Raw genomic sequence first — 16,495 nt, 5'->3', positions numbered from 1 at the left:
TTTTTACCTAATCAGCGTTCCTAGTCCCTGGTCCCAGCACTTCTCCCACTAATGTCCTTCCTATCTATCTCAAACGTAGAAGTTCAATTTGCCTTTCTGGATTCTCAGTCTTTGTTCCTCTATTCTCCTATCCCTGGCTGTGATTTGAAGTGCTCCGAGTCATTTGTTTAATCTTTTTTTTTTTCCAAGGAGGGCTAAAACCAGATGCTACTTTTAGTGTGTTTTCTGTGTTTTCATTTTAGAAAAAAAAAAGTGGCAATATTAAATTTCTATAACCAGTTTTTTTATTCATAATTATGAACATGATGTGGGCCAACCTGAAAATTATATAAAAAAAGTAAAGTGGTGTTACCAGCTAAGGTATTTAAGTTATTGATAAAATTCTATAGAGAATAATGAGCTATTTTTTAAGAATATTAAATGTGTTATCAAATAAATATTAAGGATTATATATAATACAAAAGTCTACGAGGGGCAATAATTAATCTATTAGCATTCTTGTATAATGTTGTTAAACAGCTGCATCCACACGAGTAAATGCAATTTTTAAAAAAGGGAGAGGAAGGACCTGGAAATTATATTTATTCAGCAAGTACTATATCTAGGCTCTTGTAAGTTTCCCATTTACACATATAATTGTTTCATCTCAGAATGTGATTAAGCCCATGAATAGAATACTTTCTTGAAAGATTTCCATTTTTGGATTGAAGTACTTCATTTCCGTGACCTTCCACAGTTTAATTTTAGCATACTAATACTTCCATATGCAATTTCAGCGTAAGAGACAATGTAATAATGCTTCGACGAATGAGTTAGAAAATGAGAACCTTTCCTCTCTAAAGACAAATAATGCAAAAAAATCATTTTAAAAATATCTTCATGTACTCATAAAGTTTGTCAAGTAAGCACTCTTGATATGATTGTGAGAAAGAACTCCACAATCAATTGTGAGCAATTGAAATTGAGCATTCACATTATTCTTCAAGAAAAAGACCATTGTAACGTTAATAAGTAATTGTAATATGCTATTCCTATATTTCTCAAATTAAGAAATGGAGAGTATTCTATCATTTCAGTTGTAGATATTTTTATCAGTGATTATCTTATCATCAACAATAAAGGATGATCTATGATCCCCAAATAAATCATCAGGATAAATACATCAGGATAATGCAGACCCAAGCAACACTAAAATAATTTATCCTATCTTAAAAAGTCATCTGTTGTCTTTGTCTAACAAGCAGTAAAACACAATTTTAACAATATCTGGAACGTATTTATTACTTAGAACAACAGTACAGACAAAATGAAATATATTTTGTGTGCATCAAAAGAATTGTCATGAATAGAAATAAGTTACACACGATAATTTTTTATATTTAGATATTTTACTCAAGTAAAGTGATTTGAATTGAGCTTCTTGATTAAATGTAAATAAGACAGTACAATTTAAGTGTCACAGATATGAGCAAAATATATCAATAAAGATTGCAGTTGTTTTTTTTTCTTTTAATAAAGCAGAATGTCATGCTAATCCAAAGGCACAAATATATCTTAATTATTTAAATAAGAAGCACAAAATAAAGGTATGATTATAAAGTTACAATTAATTGTTGGCATTCAAATAAATAATTTGATCAATAAAATCCTATTTATATAAATGTTTAAATCAAAGACTAAGATTCATGTAAACTTTGTTGGATCAAATAACCTTTGAAAAATGCTTTTATAGGTATTAATATTAAATATTAAGGGAAATTTTGAGAAACATTACATTAATGTCAGACATTAGCATCAATAAAATGGCAATAAGTCAACCCACAAAAATAATAAATAAATCTTTAGAAATCACAATGCTTAAATTCTTTTGCAGATCATTGTAAAATGTGTCGACACATCAGTTTGTGCCAGTTAAAAGACAAAACGCGTCAAAAATGATATTACTGTTCCTTCTTACATGTTGCTGAATATAGATTGTCATTGCCTAATTGCACCTAAGCAACCTATCAAGAAATACCGATATTTTCAGTGATGTTTTTCTTCTTTGTTTAAAGTAGAATAGGGTTCTGAATATTTAACCCTACTTTTATTCAGTCAACTCCTTTGACATTTTATACGTTTAAGAGTACTCTCAGACAGTAAAAATAACATTTATACAGTTATATGGTATGTTTAATCTAGAATAAGAATGAAAAATAAGAACAGATTATTTCAGTTCTACTCATATTTTACAATTTACTACAAGCATCGCTTATTTGGAGACTTTTACAAATAGATTAAGTTGGAGCATTCCATTGAAATGTTAATTTTTTTTTTTTTTTTTTTTTTTTTTTAAATCACAGTATTGCCTTGCTCCTGCATGGCATAGATTTCAAGGACAAGAGATAAGGACCACTCAGACAATTGAAACAGTGCACTTGAAACAATCTGTCTACAATTAGTTTCAAATTATCTGCTAACTTCAGATCATTATTCCACATTAGTGGCAAGAAATTTAACAGCATATATATGTATATGTATATATATATTTATATAAAAGAAATATTTAAGTAAACGGCTTTACGTGAAAGTCCATAGAAATGAGAGAAACAGAACTTTCAGATTGAGGAAACACAAAAATATTTGTTCTTTATTATGATTTCTCTGCTCTTGAAGTAGCACAAATATAATAATAGTAAACATGCTAAACTGGTTTCCCAGGTTTTCTAATTCTTTCACCACTATTAGTTTAAAACCATGTAGCCCTACCCAGGAAAAATTAGCGTTCATGGCTATTGCTTCATGGACACTTTACTAAGCCCCTTTACTTTGCACAAACAAATTCAAGTATTTTGACTAGTTATAGCACATTGGTACAAAAGGGGGGAAAACCGTCAAATAAAGCAAATAGGTGATCAGACAAACATAACTTAAATAACAACAGTCAAATCCATCAAAAGACCAGTTGGATAATTTCTACTCAAATTCCTAGGTAAGCCCAGGAATTCCTTTTCTTGAAAATATGCCAGAAAAAAAAAATAGCTAGGAGAGTTTCCTGCACTATAATCCTGTGAATTATGCTAAGGACACTGGAGATTTAGTGCACGAACATGCAGATGAGCAGGATCTGCCCTGCTGATAACTAAAGTTTTGTAAAATTAGTCTTTCCTTGCCTGACAGTTTCAAACACTTTGTAAATAGAAGTGTCCATGGGTAGCATTAATATTACATCTAATATTCATCAAATTATCTTTATAGAGAGACATGCTAAGCAAGTTGCTCCTCACTGTGGAAACTTTCCTCCAATGTTCTATTGGTACGCATTCCCCAACCAGCCAGGATCTGAGCCATAATACCACCTGAAATACTAAAGATTAAGAATGTAACGGGGCCCAAAGAAACCTTTTGCTCTCTAGGGTAAGAAATAATTTAAAACCTGCTCCCAACTGGTATGTATATTTATAACCATAAATACATTTATTTTACCTCCCATATAAGTGAAAATCATGTTTCAGGCTTTTACCTCTGGGAGTTTGCATAGCTTGGAAGTTAATAAGTATTTACTCTGGTATAGGCCTTAACAAGTCATGTTAGAAACACTGTTGAATAGCCAAGGAATTTCTCCAACCAAAGTTGCTCATCAAAACCTTAAAATGGCTTCTAGCTACAACATCCGAAAGAAAAACAGTGACAATTCAGTCGGTTATCACTGACACTTTTGTGGAATGTTTAAATGTTAATTTCTTCTTAATTTAACCACTAAGGGTTTTAATTTCTATTTGCCAATTACATTTAATGACTGACCTATAACATTCGCAAAATAAAGTTTTAAACAAAGATTATTTAAAATCATGGTCAAAAAAATGTATCTGAGTTTAAAGTATTTGAACACTAATGACTAATTTTTTTGATAAAATTATTTAAAAAGCAAAGGATAATCACAGATTTATAAATATATCAAGACAACATTGATATTGTTACCATTTGAATTTACTTTATTTGAAGCTGAGGGCAGAAATCAATATTATTTTCACTTGCAATACATTTATTGTTTTGTGTAATCCATAGTGAGTGATTATGGCATATATAAAGAGATAGAGATTTACGGAATCCTTCTAATCTAATTATACACACAAATATTCTTTCAGATGGGTAACAATTTTAATCTGGCACTTTAGTCTATCAAAAATGAACATTGAAATAGCACTGTAATTATAACTTAAAAAGAAATTTCCAAAGTTTTTCTCAATTTTTAATATCTGCTAAAGATAACTGGCTCCTTCAAGCCCAAGTTCCCTGAAATTCTCCTGATAAAAAGTGTAACCTTTATTAACTGCTTTCATCTTAAACTGAAATCCACTTTAATAATCTATTTGCCCAAGATAAGATTAAAAACATGCAGGGCTTTCTTACACATTTAGCTCACAAAGATTTTGTTTTCTTCCGTGTTTTTTTTTTTTTTTCTTAAACCCCTATGTGTTGGAGAGGTTGTTGGATGAAATATATAGTTCTTAAGAAACAGAGCACTTCAGCTGTATAACAAATTGCAGTACTTGAATCACAGAATTAAATTGATACCCAGGAGGTGGTGCCAGTCAGGTCTCTATATTGAAATTCATAAAAAAATAACAACAATAACAACGACAACAACAAAAGGTAATGGACCATGGGCAGGAATATTACATCATATGTATATGTGTACAAGCTATTCCAAGCTAGACGTTTCCCAAGAAATTAAGGTCAATGGAATAGTTTTGGTCATAGGGTCACTGCAATCCAAATGCTCTTTGTAGTGTTGTTTAAGCCTCTGTAATCTCGGTGTTATGCTTTACTGTCATCTTCTTTTGATTGGATGATGTCGTTAGAAACCTTAATTTCTATAGTTTCTGGATTTAAGACTTCTTTTCCATTTTCTTCTTTCAAAGGCAATTTTCTGGAAGAAAATAGAAAAATAATAAACTTTATTTTCTAAGGCAATTTAAGTGGTATTTCTTAATATTTAAGTTACTGTTTTACAGAAGGAAATATCGACAATTATTAGAATGAAAAAAAAAGATTTGTTCTAGTAATAGCAAATTGATAGAAAAATAAGTAAATAATTAGACAATATTGTCTACTTTAAAGATCTGACATACTGCAGAGTGATGAATGAAACAATATACTTGTGGATTTAGATGTACCAAAACTTTCAGCATAGGGTGGATTAGATTTGATAATCACTTATTGAAATGAAAAATATAATTGTTTGCAATCTCAAAAAGCCAATAATCTTATATGTCAATTAGATGAATTACTAGTACCTAAATCAGGTTTTTTGGTTCTTGTTTTTTGTAGATAAAAGCAATGAATAGTCGCTGCCATATCGTTACATCTAAACTTCAAAAGCTAGGTGAATGAGCTCTATTCTTTGGAACTTATGAAAGTAAATATATTTCAGCATTTTCTCACTTTTCTACAGTTACTGCATATGTTTTCTTTAATTGGTCTCTTTCCACTATTATTTTTTGTATTATTTCTGTATCATCTATGAGCATATTTTTGAGGGTTGTTTTCAATTATAACCTATGAAGCAAAACAACCTTTATTTCTTAATATTAAGACAGCTTCACAAATCTTACTGTGATGACAATTATGTAAGATTTACAGTTTTTTCTACCAGTCTTGAGCTGGTTTACTATTATGCCTTGTGTATATAACCTTGGGGGTCAAATTCCCTCCTTTGACAAAATATTTTTTCTACAACAACAACAAAAACTCAAATTTGTTTCTATACTTAACCTCGCCGTTTTGTGGGGTAGTGAATGTTACTACACTAGATTCTCTGGGATTTACTTATAATTTCTTTTCTATTTTTGAAGGAGAAGAGCAAGCCATTGTATTCTGAAGATCAAAGCTATTATGTGAAAACTAACCAATCAAAAGTAAGTCACAGGTAAAAACTACTACGGCTCACTCCTGAGAATGAAATAGCTTCTACTTTGTACCCAGGAGGGCAGGCTCTTCTATGTGTATTATAAATAGTGCTATTACCTTTCTTACCTTCTCCCATTCCCAAGTACTGCACACATTGACAACAGAAGATAAAAACAATGGGTCACTTCTAGCAGCAAAACAGAGAAATTTAGAGTGTGGATGGTTAGCATAATGCTTATCATATCTCTTACTTAAAGAACTACATATGGAGTTTGTAATTCACCAGTGTTTTCAACTAATTCTTGGATGATGAATTTCTGTGTATCTAATTTTTCACTACTTACGTTTCTGTTAAATTGTTTTTTTTTTTAGATTATAGTTAATTCTATTATTTTTATATTGAGTATTTCTTTTCAATAATGGAGGACTGGAGTAGTTCTTAAAACATCTTTTTTGTTTTTGTTTTTTGTTTTATTTTTGCAAAACATAGCCCTGTCACGTGTAAGATAATTCTTAGCTGGATTTTTTTTTTTGAAGTTTAAAGATTTTATTTATTTATTTATTTATTTATTTATTTCCAAGATTTTATTTAAATTCAAGTTAGTTAATGTATAGTGTAGTCTTGGTTTCAGGAGTAGAATATAGTGATTTATCGCTTACAGTGTTTTATAACACTGTAAGTCCTTAACATTTCTTGGCTAGTTTCCACACACACCAATCTCTCATTGAATGTGTTCATTAATAGATACAAATTTGTTTTGTTGTGTAGTATTTTGCTTCATTTGAAATACATCTGATTTCTGATGGGGAAACATATAGTACCCACCACATAAAAGCTGCCTCTATAAGAGTAAACTTCAATATAGAAGGTAATAATCTCTAAATGCAGTCACTGACATGACCTGAGGATTTATAATGAAATTTTAGCAGCAGAGTAGTGCTTTGTACTTCTCTAAATTGTAATTATTTCGGCCCCTTGAGAGTAGATAGGAGGGATTGCTGAAACAAGTTATTTTCTTCACCTGTGACAACACTCATCTTCAGATTTAGGATGAGAAGCCTAAATCAAATTTCTCTGCAAGGGAATGTTTGCTGCTAAAGAAAAAAGGATGCTTAAAAAAACAAAAAACAAAAAAATAAAAATAAAAAAATAAAACTTAAAAGTCATTTTAGTGAGCAGAATTTAAAGAATAATGTGATAGCCCTGCTTTTGTTAGTATCCAATAGATTCCATAGAATACTATTATCACTCCTTAATAATGCCTTTAGCTTTAATCATTTTAACTTTCATGTGCCTGAACATCATCTTTGCACATGTTCATCATCTTTGAATTGAAATATCTGCTATGGCTATAACGGAGCTCTAATAGGTGTAGAAAGAAGTAAATAATATAATCTTGAATGGAGAGCAAGCACCATTTCCTATATAGACATTAAAATGATAGACAATTTAACACTATTTAGTCTCCTTCCTAACGAATAATCTTTCTTTTTAAAGTAGACTTTTGTATATTTCACACTATTAATTTTTATTTTAAATTAAAAACGCATTTGAAAGTATTACTTTCTTAAAGAGTAACATAAGTGTAAGAAAATCCATCTCTAAAACCTTCCAGCTTTTTGACATTTTTACATCAAATTATAACTGTATGTTTGAACAGTAGATTTTCTCTGGCATCCATACAAAATTTTCATGTGGAATGTCTCGGTAGAAAATGGATTTTCAATATTCACATGTATTTTCTTTGAAAGAGAAATACTTTTCCACAAATGATATTATTGTAAATATATGCTACCGTTTTGCAAATATTTATCGAAAAATAATTAAGCATTTGAAGCTACATACTCAGGTTCTGTTAATGGTGTGGTTTCATTTGGCTCATTTACTGGGCTCCCATCTTCATGGTTAGTAATTCTTTCATCCTCTGTTCTCATCTCCACTATTGGTTCTTTTGATCCATCTTTCCTAGAAAAATAACCAAACAAAAAACCTTACCCAAATAATGAAAAAATTGATGCATTATGAAACATAGTTTAGAATCTCCACTAATCCCTTCCTCAAATCCAGCATGCTCATATTAAGAATACTATGGGGTCCTTGGGTGGTTCATTTGGTTGAGAATAGGACTTTGGCTCATGTCATGATCTCATAGTTCATGGGATCGAGCCCCACTTGGGGCTTTGTCCTGACAGTGTGGAGCCTGCTTGGGATTCTGTCTCTCTGTCTCTCTTTGCCCCTCCCCTACGCACTCTCTCTCTCTCTCTCTCCCTCCCTCCCACATGTGCCCTCTCTCTAAAAAATAAACATTAAACAAATTTAAAAAAAAAAGAAAAAGGGGAACCTGGGTGGTTTAGTGGATTGGGCCTCCGACTTTGGCTCAGGTCATGATCTCATGGTTCATGGGTTCAAGTCCCGTGACAGGCTTTGTGCTGACAGTTCAGAGTCTGGAGCCTGCTTCAGATTTTGTGTGTCTCTCTCTATCTCTCTGCCTTCCCTCACTTGTGCTTTCTCACTCTCTCTCTCAATAATAAATATTAAAAATAAAAGAATATCCCTAAGAATTTTTTCATTTAAATTCATCATGTAATTTTCACTCAGAAAAAAGTAGAAAGAAGAAATTCCATTTTGTCTAGATGCTTTTTCTCATCAAAAGAAAAGTCCAAATTTTGAATGTGATTGTGCAGTTTATTTCGGGAAATGAATTAAAAATATTTTGTTAAATAAAATTATGACATGAAGTAGCTTTTTCCCCTAAGTAGCCATATGTTTTAATTTTTTATTTGAAATATAGCATCGGCAATATTGCTTTTATATTAAAATTTGGAAGATAAAATTTATATATTTTGTTGTTTTAAATGCCTCTATGAATTTATATGAATGATTTTAACTATAATATATATTGACTTAACATACTATGTTTTCAATAAAATAGTTTAAATAATAATAATATTATAACATGTACGCATGATGTTTTCATTTGTAATTTCAATTGTAATTTCAAATCCATCTTTATTGGATTTTTAAAATAAGAGAGTAAGTATAATTGTTCATAATTGTGAAAAGTAGAACGTTTGTTGCAAAATCTCATACCTCAAAATATGAACAAAAAAATAAGGAAGGCATTCAGTGATAATAAAGAGTAAAATGAGATGTAAAGATTAGAAATGATGCATTCATAATACAGATTATCATGATAGAGCACATCCAAAAGCAAAAATAAAAACAGAAAAAAACCAAAACAAAACGTCAGGAAAGAGATAGCGGTCTTCTACCCAGGGATGTGGTCTTACCACACAATCCTGCAACTGTACTCTAACATCTTTACCCAAATGAATTGAAAATCTAGGCCCACAAGAAATCTGCACATAAATGTTTATAGAAGTTTTATAAATGGGAACCAATGAAGATGTCTCTCAAGAGTGAATGGATAAACAAACTGGGGTATATCTGTACATTTAGATATTATTAAGCAATAAAGAGAAATGAAATATCAAGCCCCAAAGACATGGAGGAAGTTTAAATACATATTACTAAGAAAAATATACCACTATGAAAAAGGCTATCTATTGTGTAACCCCAATTACATAATATTTGGGAAAAAAGCAGTTACAGAGAAAACAAAAAGATCAATGGTTGTCAGGGGTTCAAGGTGAGGGAGGGATATAATGTGGAACTCTGGATACATTAAATCTATTTAATACTGTAATGGCAGATATATGACGTTAAAATTAGTTAGGAATCAAGTAAACTACGAGTACACACAAAACAAAGCAAACAACAAAACCCCAACAATGGCACAAATATTTAACAGACCTCACACGTGCTGACACTTGAACAGGAAGTATTAAGAATGATAAAACACTTTTGATCACGTGGCACATTTGATATCACTCCTCTCTCAGTATGTAGGTCTCTCACATACATACACATCAAAAGCCGAAGAATGGATGTCAGTAAAAATAGAAGAAGATCTAGAACTCTATTGGCTAGTGTTAATAGTGAAGAATTCTTTATAAGTCTAAAATACAAATGCCTGGGAGAACTGGTGATTCAGACACGTTCAGCAACATTTTCCGAATAGGGGCTCGACGTAAGCAAGACCTACATAATAGTAAAGATGATTAAAGAGTCCACCACCATTAAATTTTAGTTTTATGTTGTTCTGTTTGCTGTTGTTGTTATTCTTCAATTGATCCTTTTAAAAAATTCTTCATGAGTGGTGCCTGGATGGTTTGGTCCGTTAATCATCCAACTCTTGGTTTCGGCTCAGGTCATGATCCCACATTTCTTGGGTTTGAGGCCCGCATCAGGCTCTGTACTGACACGTGGAGGCTGCTCAGGATTCTCCCTTTCCCCCTCTCTCTCTACCCTCCACCACTGGAGCATGCTCTCTCTCCTCTCAAAATATTAATTAAACTTTAACAAAAATTAAAAAATAAAAAATTCTTCATGGTACCAGTGCTTTTGATGACACAGAGGAGGATACTCTGAAAAAATGTGGTCATTGATGATTCTGAGCAAAAAAGTGATTCGAAAGGCTTGCTTTTATTTTTAATTCTATTAACAATAGGTGAAGATATATGGGTTTCGATGAAATAGAAAAGAGTGAATTTGACTTTAATTATATCTTCCCTATTGAAAATACTATGTAAACAAACAACTTCAAACTAGAAATGATAAAATAAATACTACTAAAAGGAAATTAAATAGCAATGAGAAATGGTGAGTTGTCTTAAAAATCCTTATTTTTGTTTTATATATATATATATATTCTTTTCTTGAGAGAGCAAGAGAGAAAGAGAGAGAGAGAGAGAGAAAGAGAGAGAAAGCACCAGTGGGGGAGGGACAGAGAGAGAGGGAGACAGAGGCTCGGAAGCAGGCTCCAGGATCTGAGCTGTCGGCAAAGAGACCAATGAGGGGCTCAAACCCACAAGTTGCAAGATCATGACCTGAGTGAAGTCAGACACTTAACCGACTGAGCCACCCAGGTGCCCCCTTATTTTTATTTTAATGATCTTTAAAATTTTTAACTAGCTAGCCTATTCATATAACATAGAATTCTACAAAAGGATATATAGAGAAAAGTACACCTCCCCACCATTCCTTGTTTACCAGATATTTAGTTCCCTATCAAAGAGACAATCACCGTTACGTTTTTAAATATTGCTTTCCAGAGACATCCCTTCTATACATATATTAGCATATATGCGTAAAAAAACAGGTAGTTATTTTCACACAAATGGTACATAAGAATTGAATACAATTTGCCTTTTCTTTTTTTTTTTTCTTTTTAGAGAGAAAGAGCAAGTGGTGGAGAGGGGCAGAGTGAGAGAGAATCTTAAGCAGGCTCCACACTGAGCGCAGAGTCCAATGTGGGGCTTGATCCTATGACCCTGGGATCATGATCTGAGCCAAAATCAAGAGTTGGACGCTCAACCGACTGAGCCACTACGCGCCCCTAATTTTGCCTTTTTGATTAGCGTGACACTAGACATTAGTGTGAGCTTATAAAAGAACAGTTAGAGTTGCCTCTTTCTTTTTCATGGTGCATATTATGCCAATGTATATATGCACCACCATATATTTGGCCAGTGTCCAACTGACTGACATATAGGTTATTTCCAATATTTTCTATTGCAATAAATACTGTAAGGAGTATAAAGTGCATCTTTTACTTACCCTTAGATGAAAATATCTGGAGCACACATAACTTACATGAGTCTAATTCCTATCGTATATAAATTATTTTTAATTTGACTTGAAGTGATGCCAGAATTATGACTTATATTTACCGTAGAATTATAAAAAGTGGGAAGGCAATATTTTGTTTGAATTGGCATAAAAATATATGCCACAATTTACAGACAAGGTCACAATGTATAGACTGATAAAAAATGAATACACTCCAGCCATGTGTCTAGAACTGATTATTAAGCAGAAAATGACAAGTACAGCAGAGTAGTTAAGACATGTTCCCTGGAGCCAAACCGATAGCTCTAACTCACTGCACAAGCTTTTCCGTGTCCTGTTGTTTGTACAGTAAAACGGAGACAGCAAACTAATTTCTTCCGAGTGTTTAAAATAGGGCCTATATGCAGCACTTAATTAGTAACCGTCTTCATTATCCTGGGAGAGCAAGTAGGATTTATGTTGGGAATACATTACTAACACTCGTAACTTCAACAGATTAAAGGAAAACAAAATGAAAATATCTCCAAGAACATCAAGAAAGAAATATTTTATAAAAATTCATCAATTCTTGAATAAAAATGGAAAGATTCATATAACTAATGGAATCATAAGCAAAACCCAAATTTTGGGATACACTGGGAAAAATACTTGCAACAAATACAACATCAAATACAAATCAAAAAATTGTATAATTAAAAAATAATTGAGAGGTGCCTGGGTGGCTCAGTCAATTAAGCACCCTCTCTTGATTTTGGCTGAGGTTGTGATCTCCTTGTTTGAGGGTTCAGGCCCAGCGTTGGGCTCTGCATTGAGAATGTGGAGCCTGTTTGGGATTCCAGCTCTCCCCCTCTCTGTCTACCCCTCCCTCCTCCTCTCTCTCTCTTAAAATAAATAAATACACTTAAAAAAAAATTTTAAGGGGCGCCTGGGTGGCTCAGTCGGTTAAGCATCCGACTTCAGCTCAGGTCACGATCTCGTGGTCCATGAGTTCGAGCCCCGCGTCGGGCTCTGGGCTGATGGCTCAGAGCCTGGAGCCTGGTTCCAATTCTGTGTCTCCCTCTCTCTCTGCCCCTCCCCCGTTCATGCTCTGTCTCTCTCTGTCTCAAAAATAAATAAACGTTAAAAAAAAAAAATTAAAAAAAAAATAAAAAAAAATTTTAAGTAAAAGTTAAATCACTCCGTGAAAAAATAAACGACTCCATGAAAATGTGTATAGAACATGAATAACAAATTCCCATAAGAAATAAGTTGACCAAAGCAAAATAAAGTAAGCTCAGCTTAACTTGGATCAGAAAAAAAATGCATATTTTAAATGATATCTTTCACTTATTATATTGACAAAAATAAAAAACTGATAATATTTAATATTTGAGAAGCTGTAGAGAAATATATATTATTTCAATATATATTCAATTATATATATTGAATATATATATATTCAATATATATTATTGAATATATATATATTTATAAAATACATACTATTTATATATAGATTATATATCTCAAAATATATATTATTTATCTCAATAAAAAGACTACGAATTGGTATAAATTTTGTGGGTAGTTTGCCAATATTTTTGTTTTGATCTACATCCCATATCTAGGAGTTAGTGTACATTTACAAGATTTATGTGAAAGTTAACTTCAAAACAGTATATTATACTTCAATATGATAAAATATTGAAAGTTTCATGTAAATTGCTGCAAAAGAAAAGTGGGTAAATGCATTATGGTATCTGATACTATGGAATATTACCTATAAATAAAAAGAATGAGTCAGGAAATTTACATGCTGAAAAAGGTACATTATTGAAGCTGCATTGCTATGTGAGGAAACACTGCGATAATAGATATACACATAAACATATGAATGTGTACATATCAGTGTGTGTATATAAGTCAGATGTAATTTTTACCTTTACTTCCTATAGATACAGTATTTATTTCCTCCTGCTTCTTTGAGGATTTTTTCTTTATCTTTCAATTTCTGCAGTTTGAAAATTATATGACTAGGTACAGTTTTTTTTTTTGTTTTGTTTTGTTTTGTTTTGTTTTGTTTTGTTTGGGGTATTTGCCCTCCTTGATGTTCTCTGAGCTTCCTGCACCTGCGGTTTCATGTCATGTATTAATTTGGAGAAGTTCTCAGTCATTAATGTTTCAGATATTTCTGTTCCTTCCTCTTCTGGTATTCCTATTATACATATGTTTCACCTTTTGTAGTTGTCCCATAGTTCTTAGATTTTTTTTTCAGTCTTTCTTCTGTTCTGGTTTTTTTTTTATTTATTATTTATTTTAGGTTTTTTGTTTTGTTTTGTTTTGTTTTGTTTTTGGTATTTTCTATTAAGATCTTCTCAAAGCTCAGAGATTCTTTTTTCAGCCATGTCTAGTCTACTAATCTATTCCTCATTTCTATTAGGATTTTTTGATCTCTGGCATATTTTTTTGATTATTTTTTAGAAATTCCATCTTTCTACTTGCATGGCCCATCTCTTCTTTCATGCTGTCCTATAGTGCTCTCACCATATTAATCATATATTTCAAAACAAGTGTTGGTCTGATAATTCCAACATCCCTGCTTTCTCTGAATCTGGCCTGATGCTAGCTCGCCTCTTCAAAAATGATTTTTGCCTCGAGTTTTTTCTTGATACTGGGACATGATGTACTACTCAGAAGAAACTGCTAAACACAGGTCTCCACTAATGTGATGGTAAAGTGGGATGTGGAGAGGGGGCATTCAATCATCCTGTCTTTATGTCTCGGTCATTTAGTAAGTCTGTACCCCTGGGCTGACCTTCACAATGACTTCTTGGATTTTCCCCCCCATTAAGAGGGTCAGGATGGTAGAAGTGAACTGAGTTAAGTATTTCTCTTTTCTCATGTGGCAATAAAGGGGATGGATTTGGGTATTTCTCTTTCTGCCCATTGAGAAGCCATTTCCACACATACAGTCTCTCTCTATCTCTGTCTCTGTCTCTGTCTGTCTCTCTCTCTCTCTCTCTCTCTCACACACACACACACACACACACACATGCACACACACACACACACTTTGGCTAGTTCTTTTACAACCTGTTCAGGTATTTCTGACCAGGAAAATTCTTTCTGTTTTTTTTTTCTTACATAGCGTATATAACAGAAATTATTTCCTCATTTATTTGATTGTTTCTTCATTGAAATGTGTTTCCCAGCAGAGTTAAAAGCTAGATGATGGAAGGGACTAGTTTGCTTTTCCTCACAGTTGCATCTCTGGGCCTTTGAATAGTGCCTGATTATGTAGATATTGAATAAATATTTATTGGTATAAATTAATGCTTGGGTAAACAAGAGTAGAAGTACTGTTTGATAAAATAAAAATCATTCACCATTTTACTAGATAAATAATGAGAATGAAAGATAAATGTAAGTTTAATTTAAATTTACAAGAGGCAAACAAAGGAATATTCTAGAACTTTACATGAATGTCATTCTGTATGACATTGACTTTAATTTTTGTTTTCTGCAACTTGATAATCTTTAAAAAAGAACACCCTGTGTAACTAACATATTTTGTAATACATCTGCACAGTCTTATAATTGTGATAACATAAAAGTGCTAGTCTAAGAATGCTTTGGATCATGTTTAGGGGTCAGTAGGGAGCCAATCCATCCAATCAGTTATATTCTATTTGTCATCATGATTTTGTATAATATTTATAATATTTAATAAAGTATTGACAGATTTGTACAACGAATTTTTGAATAGGCATTGAAAACTCTTTTCCCAAGGCAGAGGAAATGGTGATATTAAAAGTTATGATGGATAACAAGGATGGAATGAACCCTGTGTTTTCGTCTTCCCAAATCTTTAAGGTTAATTAAACTCAGCAGGATTTACAAACAGAAGTGTTGATGGAAAAAATATCAATTAATGGAGTGAAATAAAAATAAATACCAGAATTTGAATGTACCTCATTGTTTTGCACATGGTCACCAATATTTTTCCAGTTAATTAAGATAAAAACATGATTTCTCTCTTTCTTTCACTCTAAAGCCAAATCAGTCAATAATAGTTGACTCTACCTCAGCTACATCTAAATTCTGTACATTTTAATATGCCTGTAGTACTACGACCTTGGTCCAAAAGGCTATAATTTTGTATGTGTAGTATTCCAAGACCCTCCCACTCAGTCTTTCTGGTTCTAAATCTTTCCTCTGCACCACCAACCTTTGAGTAATTCATTCTTCACAAGTAAAGTAATCTTTAAAAACTTTCAGGAGCTTTCTATTAAAAGAAATAACAATGTTCCTTACTTTGACTGAAGATTTAATATTTTGGTACCTAGATAATTCTCCAGCCTGACATTTGCACCAGACCCTCTTGGCCTCACACCACTCACGTTCATTTGGCCTTTAACATTGTAAGATTATTCCTATTTCAACGACTTTTGTATTAATTGTTCCACCTTCTAGAATGTTCCCTTCCCCTGCAAGACCTTTCATGACCCTCTCTGTAGTCACTCCTTTTTGTCACTCCTTTTTTCTTTCTTGTTTTTTTTTTTAGTGCTTAGTGCTTATTTTTAGTGCTTATTATTACTAGACACTTTCTTTTTTAGTTAGTACTTATTATCTGCCTTGGTGAATCAAAACGAGAGTTTCATGTGATTAAAAATCGTATTTGCTTTGGTCACCATTTTATTGCTAGGTTGTACAGAAGTGCCTGTTACCTTGTATTTATCCAGTACATATTTGCTCAATTGGTCACCAAGAACGAAGATGTATAAAATTCAGCTTTGACTTATGTGTGTGTGTATACATGTGTGATATGTATATATGTATAATTATGTTATATAGTACATTGTTTTCTCAATATGTGAAAAATAAACTAAAGTTTGGTATATATTTATTTAGTTAATAAGACAATGTAGAAGC

At 32.2% G+C, this 16,495-nt stretch overlaps 1 protein-coding gene across 1 annotated transcript in view; it reads right to left on the bottom strand.

Annotated features, from left to right (window-relative positions):
- Window positions 1-4,357: 4,357 nt before the first annotated feature.
- NCAM2 (neural cell adhesion molecule 2) overlaps window positions 4,358-16,495 on the bottom strand; it is a 224,369-nt gene continuing 212,231 nt past the window's right edge. The window contains exons 17-18 of the mRNA XM_030328483.1: window positions 7,739-7,858; window positions 4,358-4,912 (exon numbers count right to left, since the gene is read on the bottom strand). Of these exons, the coding sequence (XP_030184343.1) occupies window positions 4,801-4,912; window positions 7,739-7,858 (232 nt within the window). The 3' untranslated portion in view covers window positions 4,358-4,800. The remainder of the gene's footprint in view (window positions 4,913-7,738; window positions 7,859-16,495) is intronic.

The sequence above is a fragment of the Lynx canadensis genome, chromosome C2, assembly GCF_007474595.2.
Source record: "Lynx canadensis isolate LIC74 chromosome C2, mLynCan4.pri.v2, whole genome shotgun sequence".
NCBI lineage: Eukaryota > Metazoa > Chordata > Mammalia > Carnivora > Felidae > Lynx > Lynx canadensis.
The sequence above is the reverse complement of the archived record's forward strand: the minus strand, read 5'-3'. Positions and strand labels throughout refer to the sequence as shown.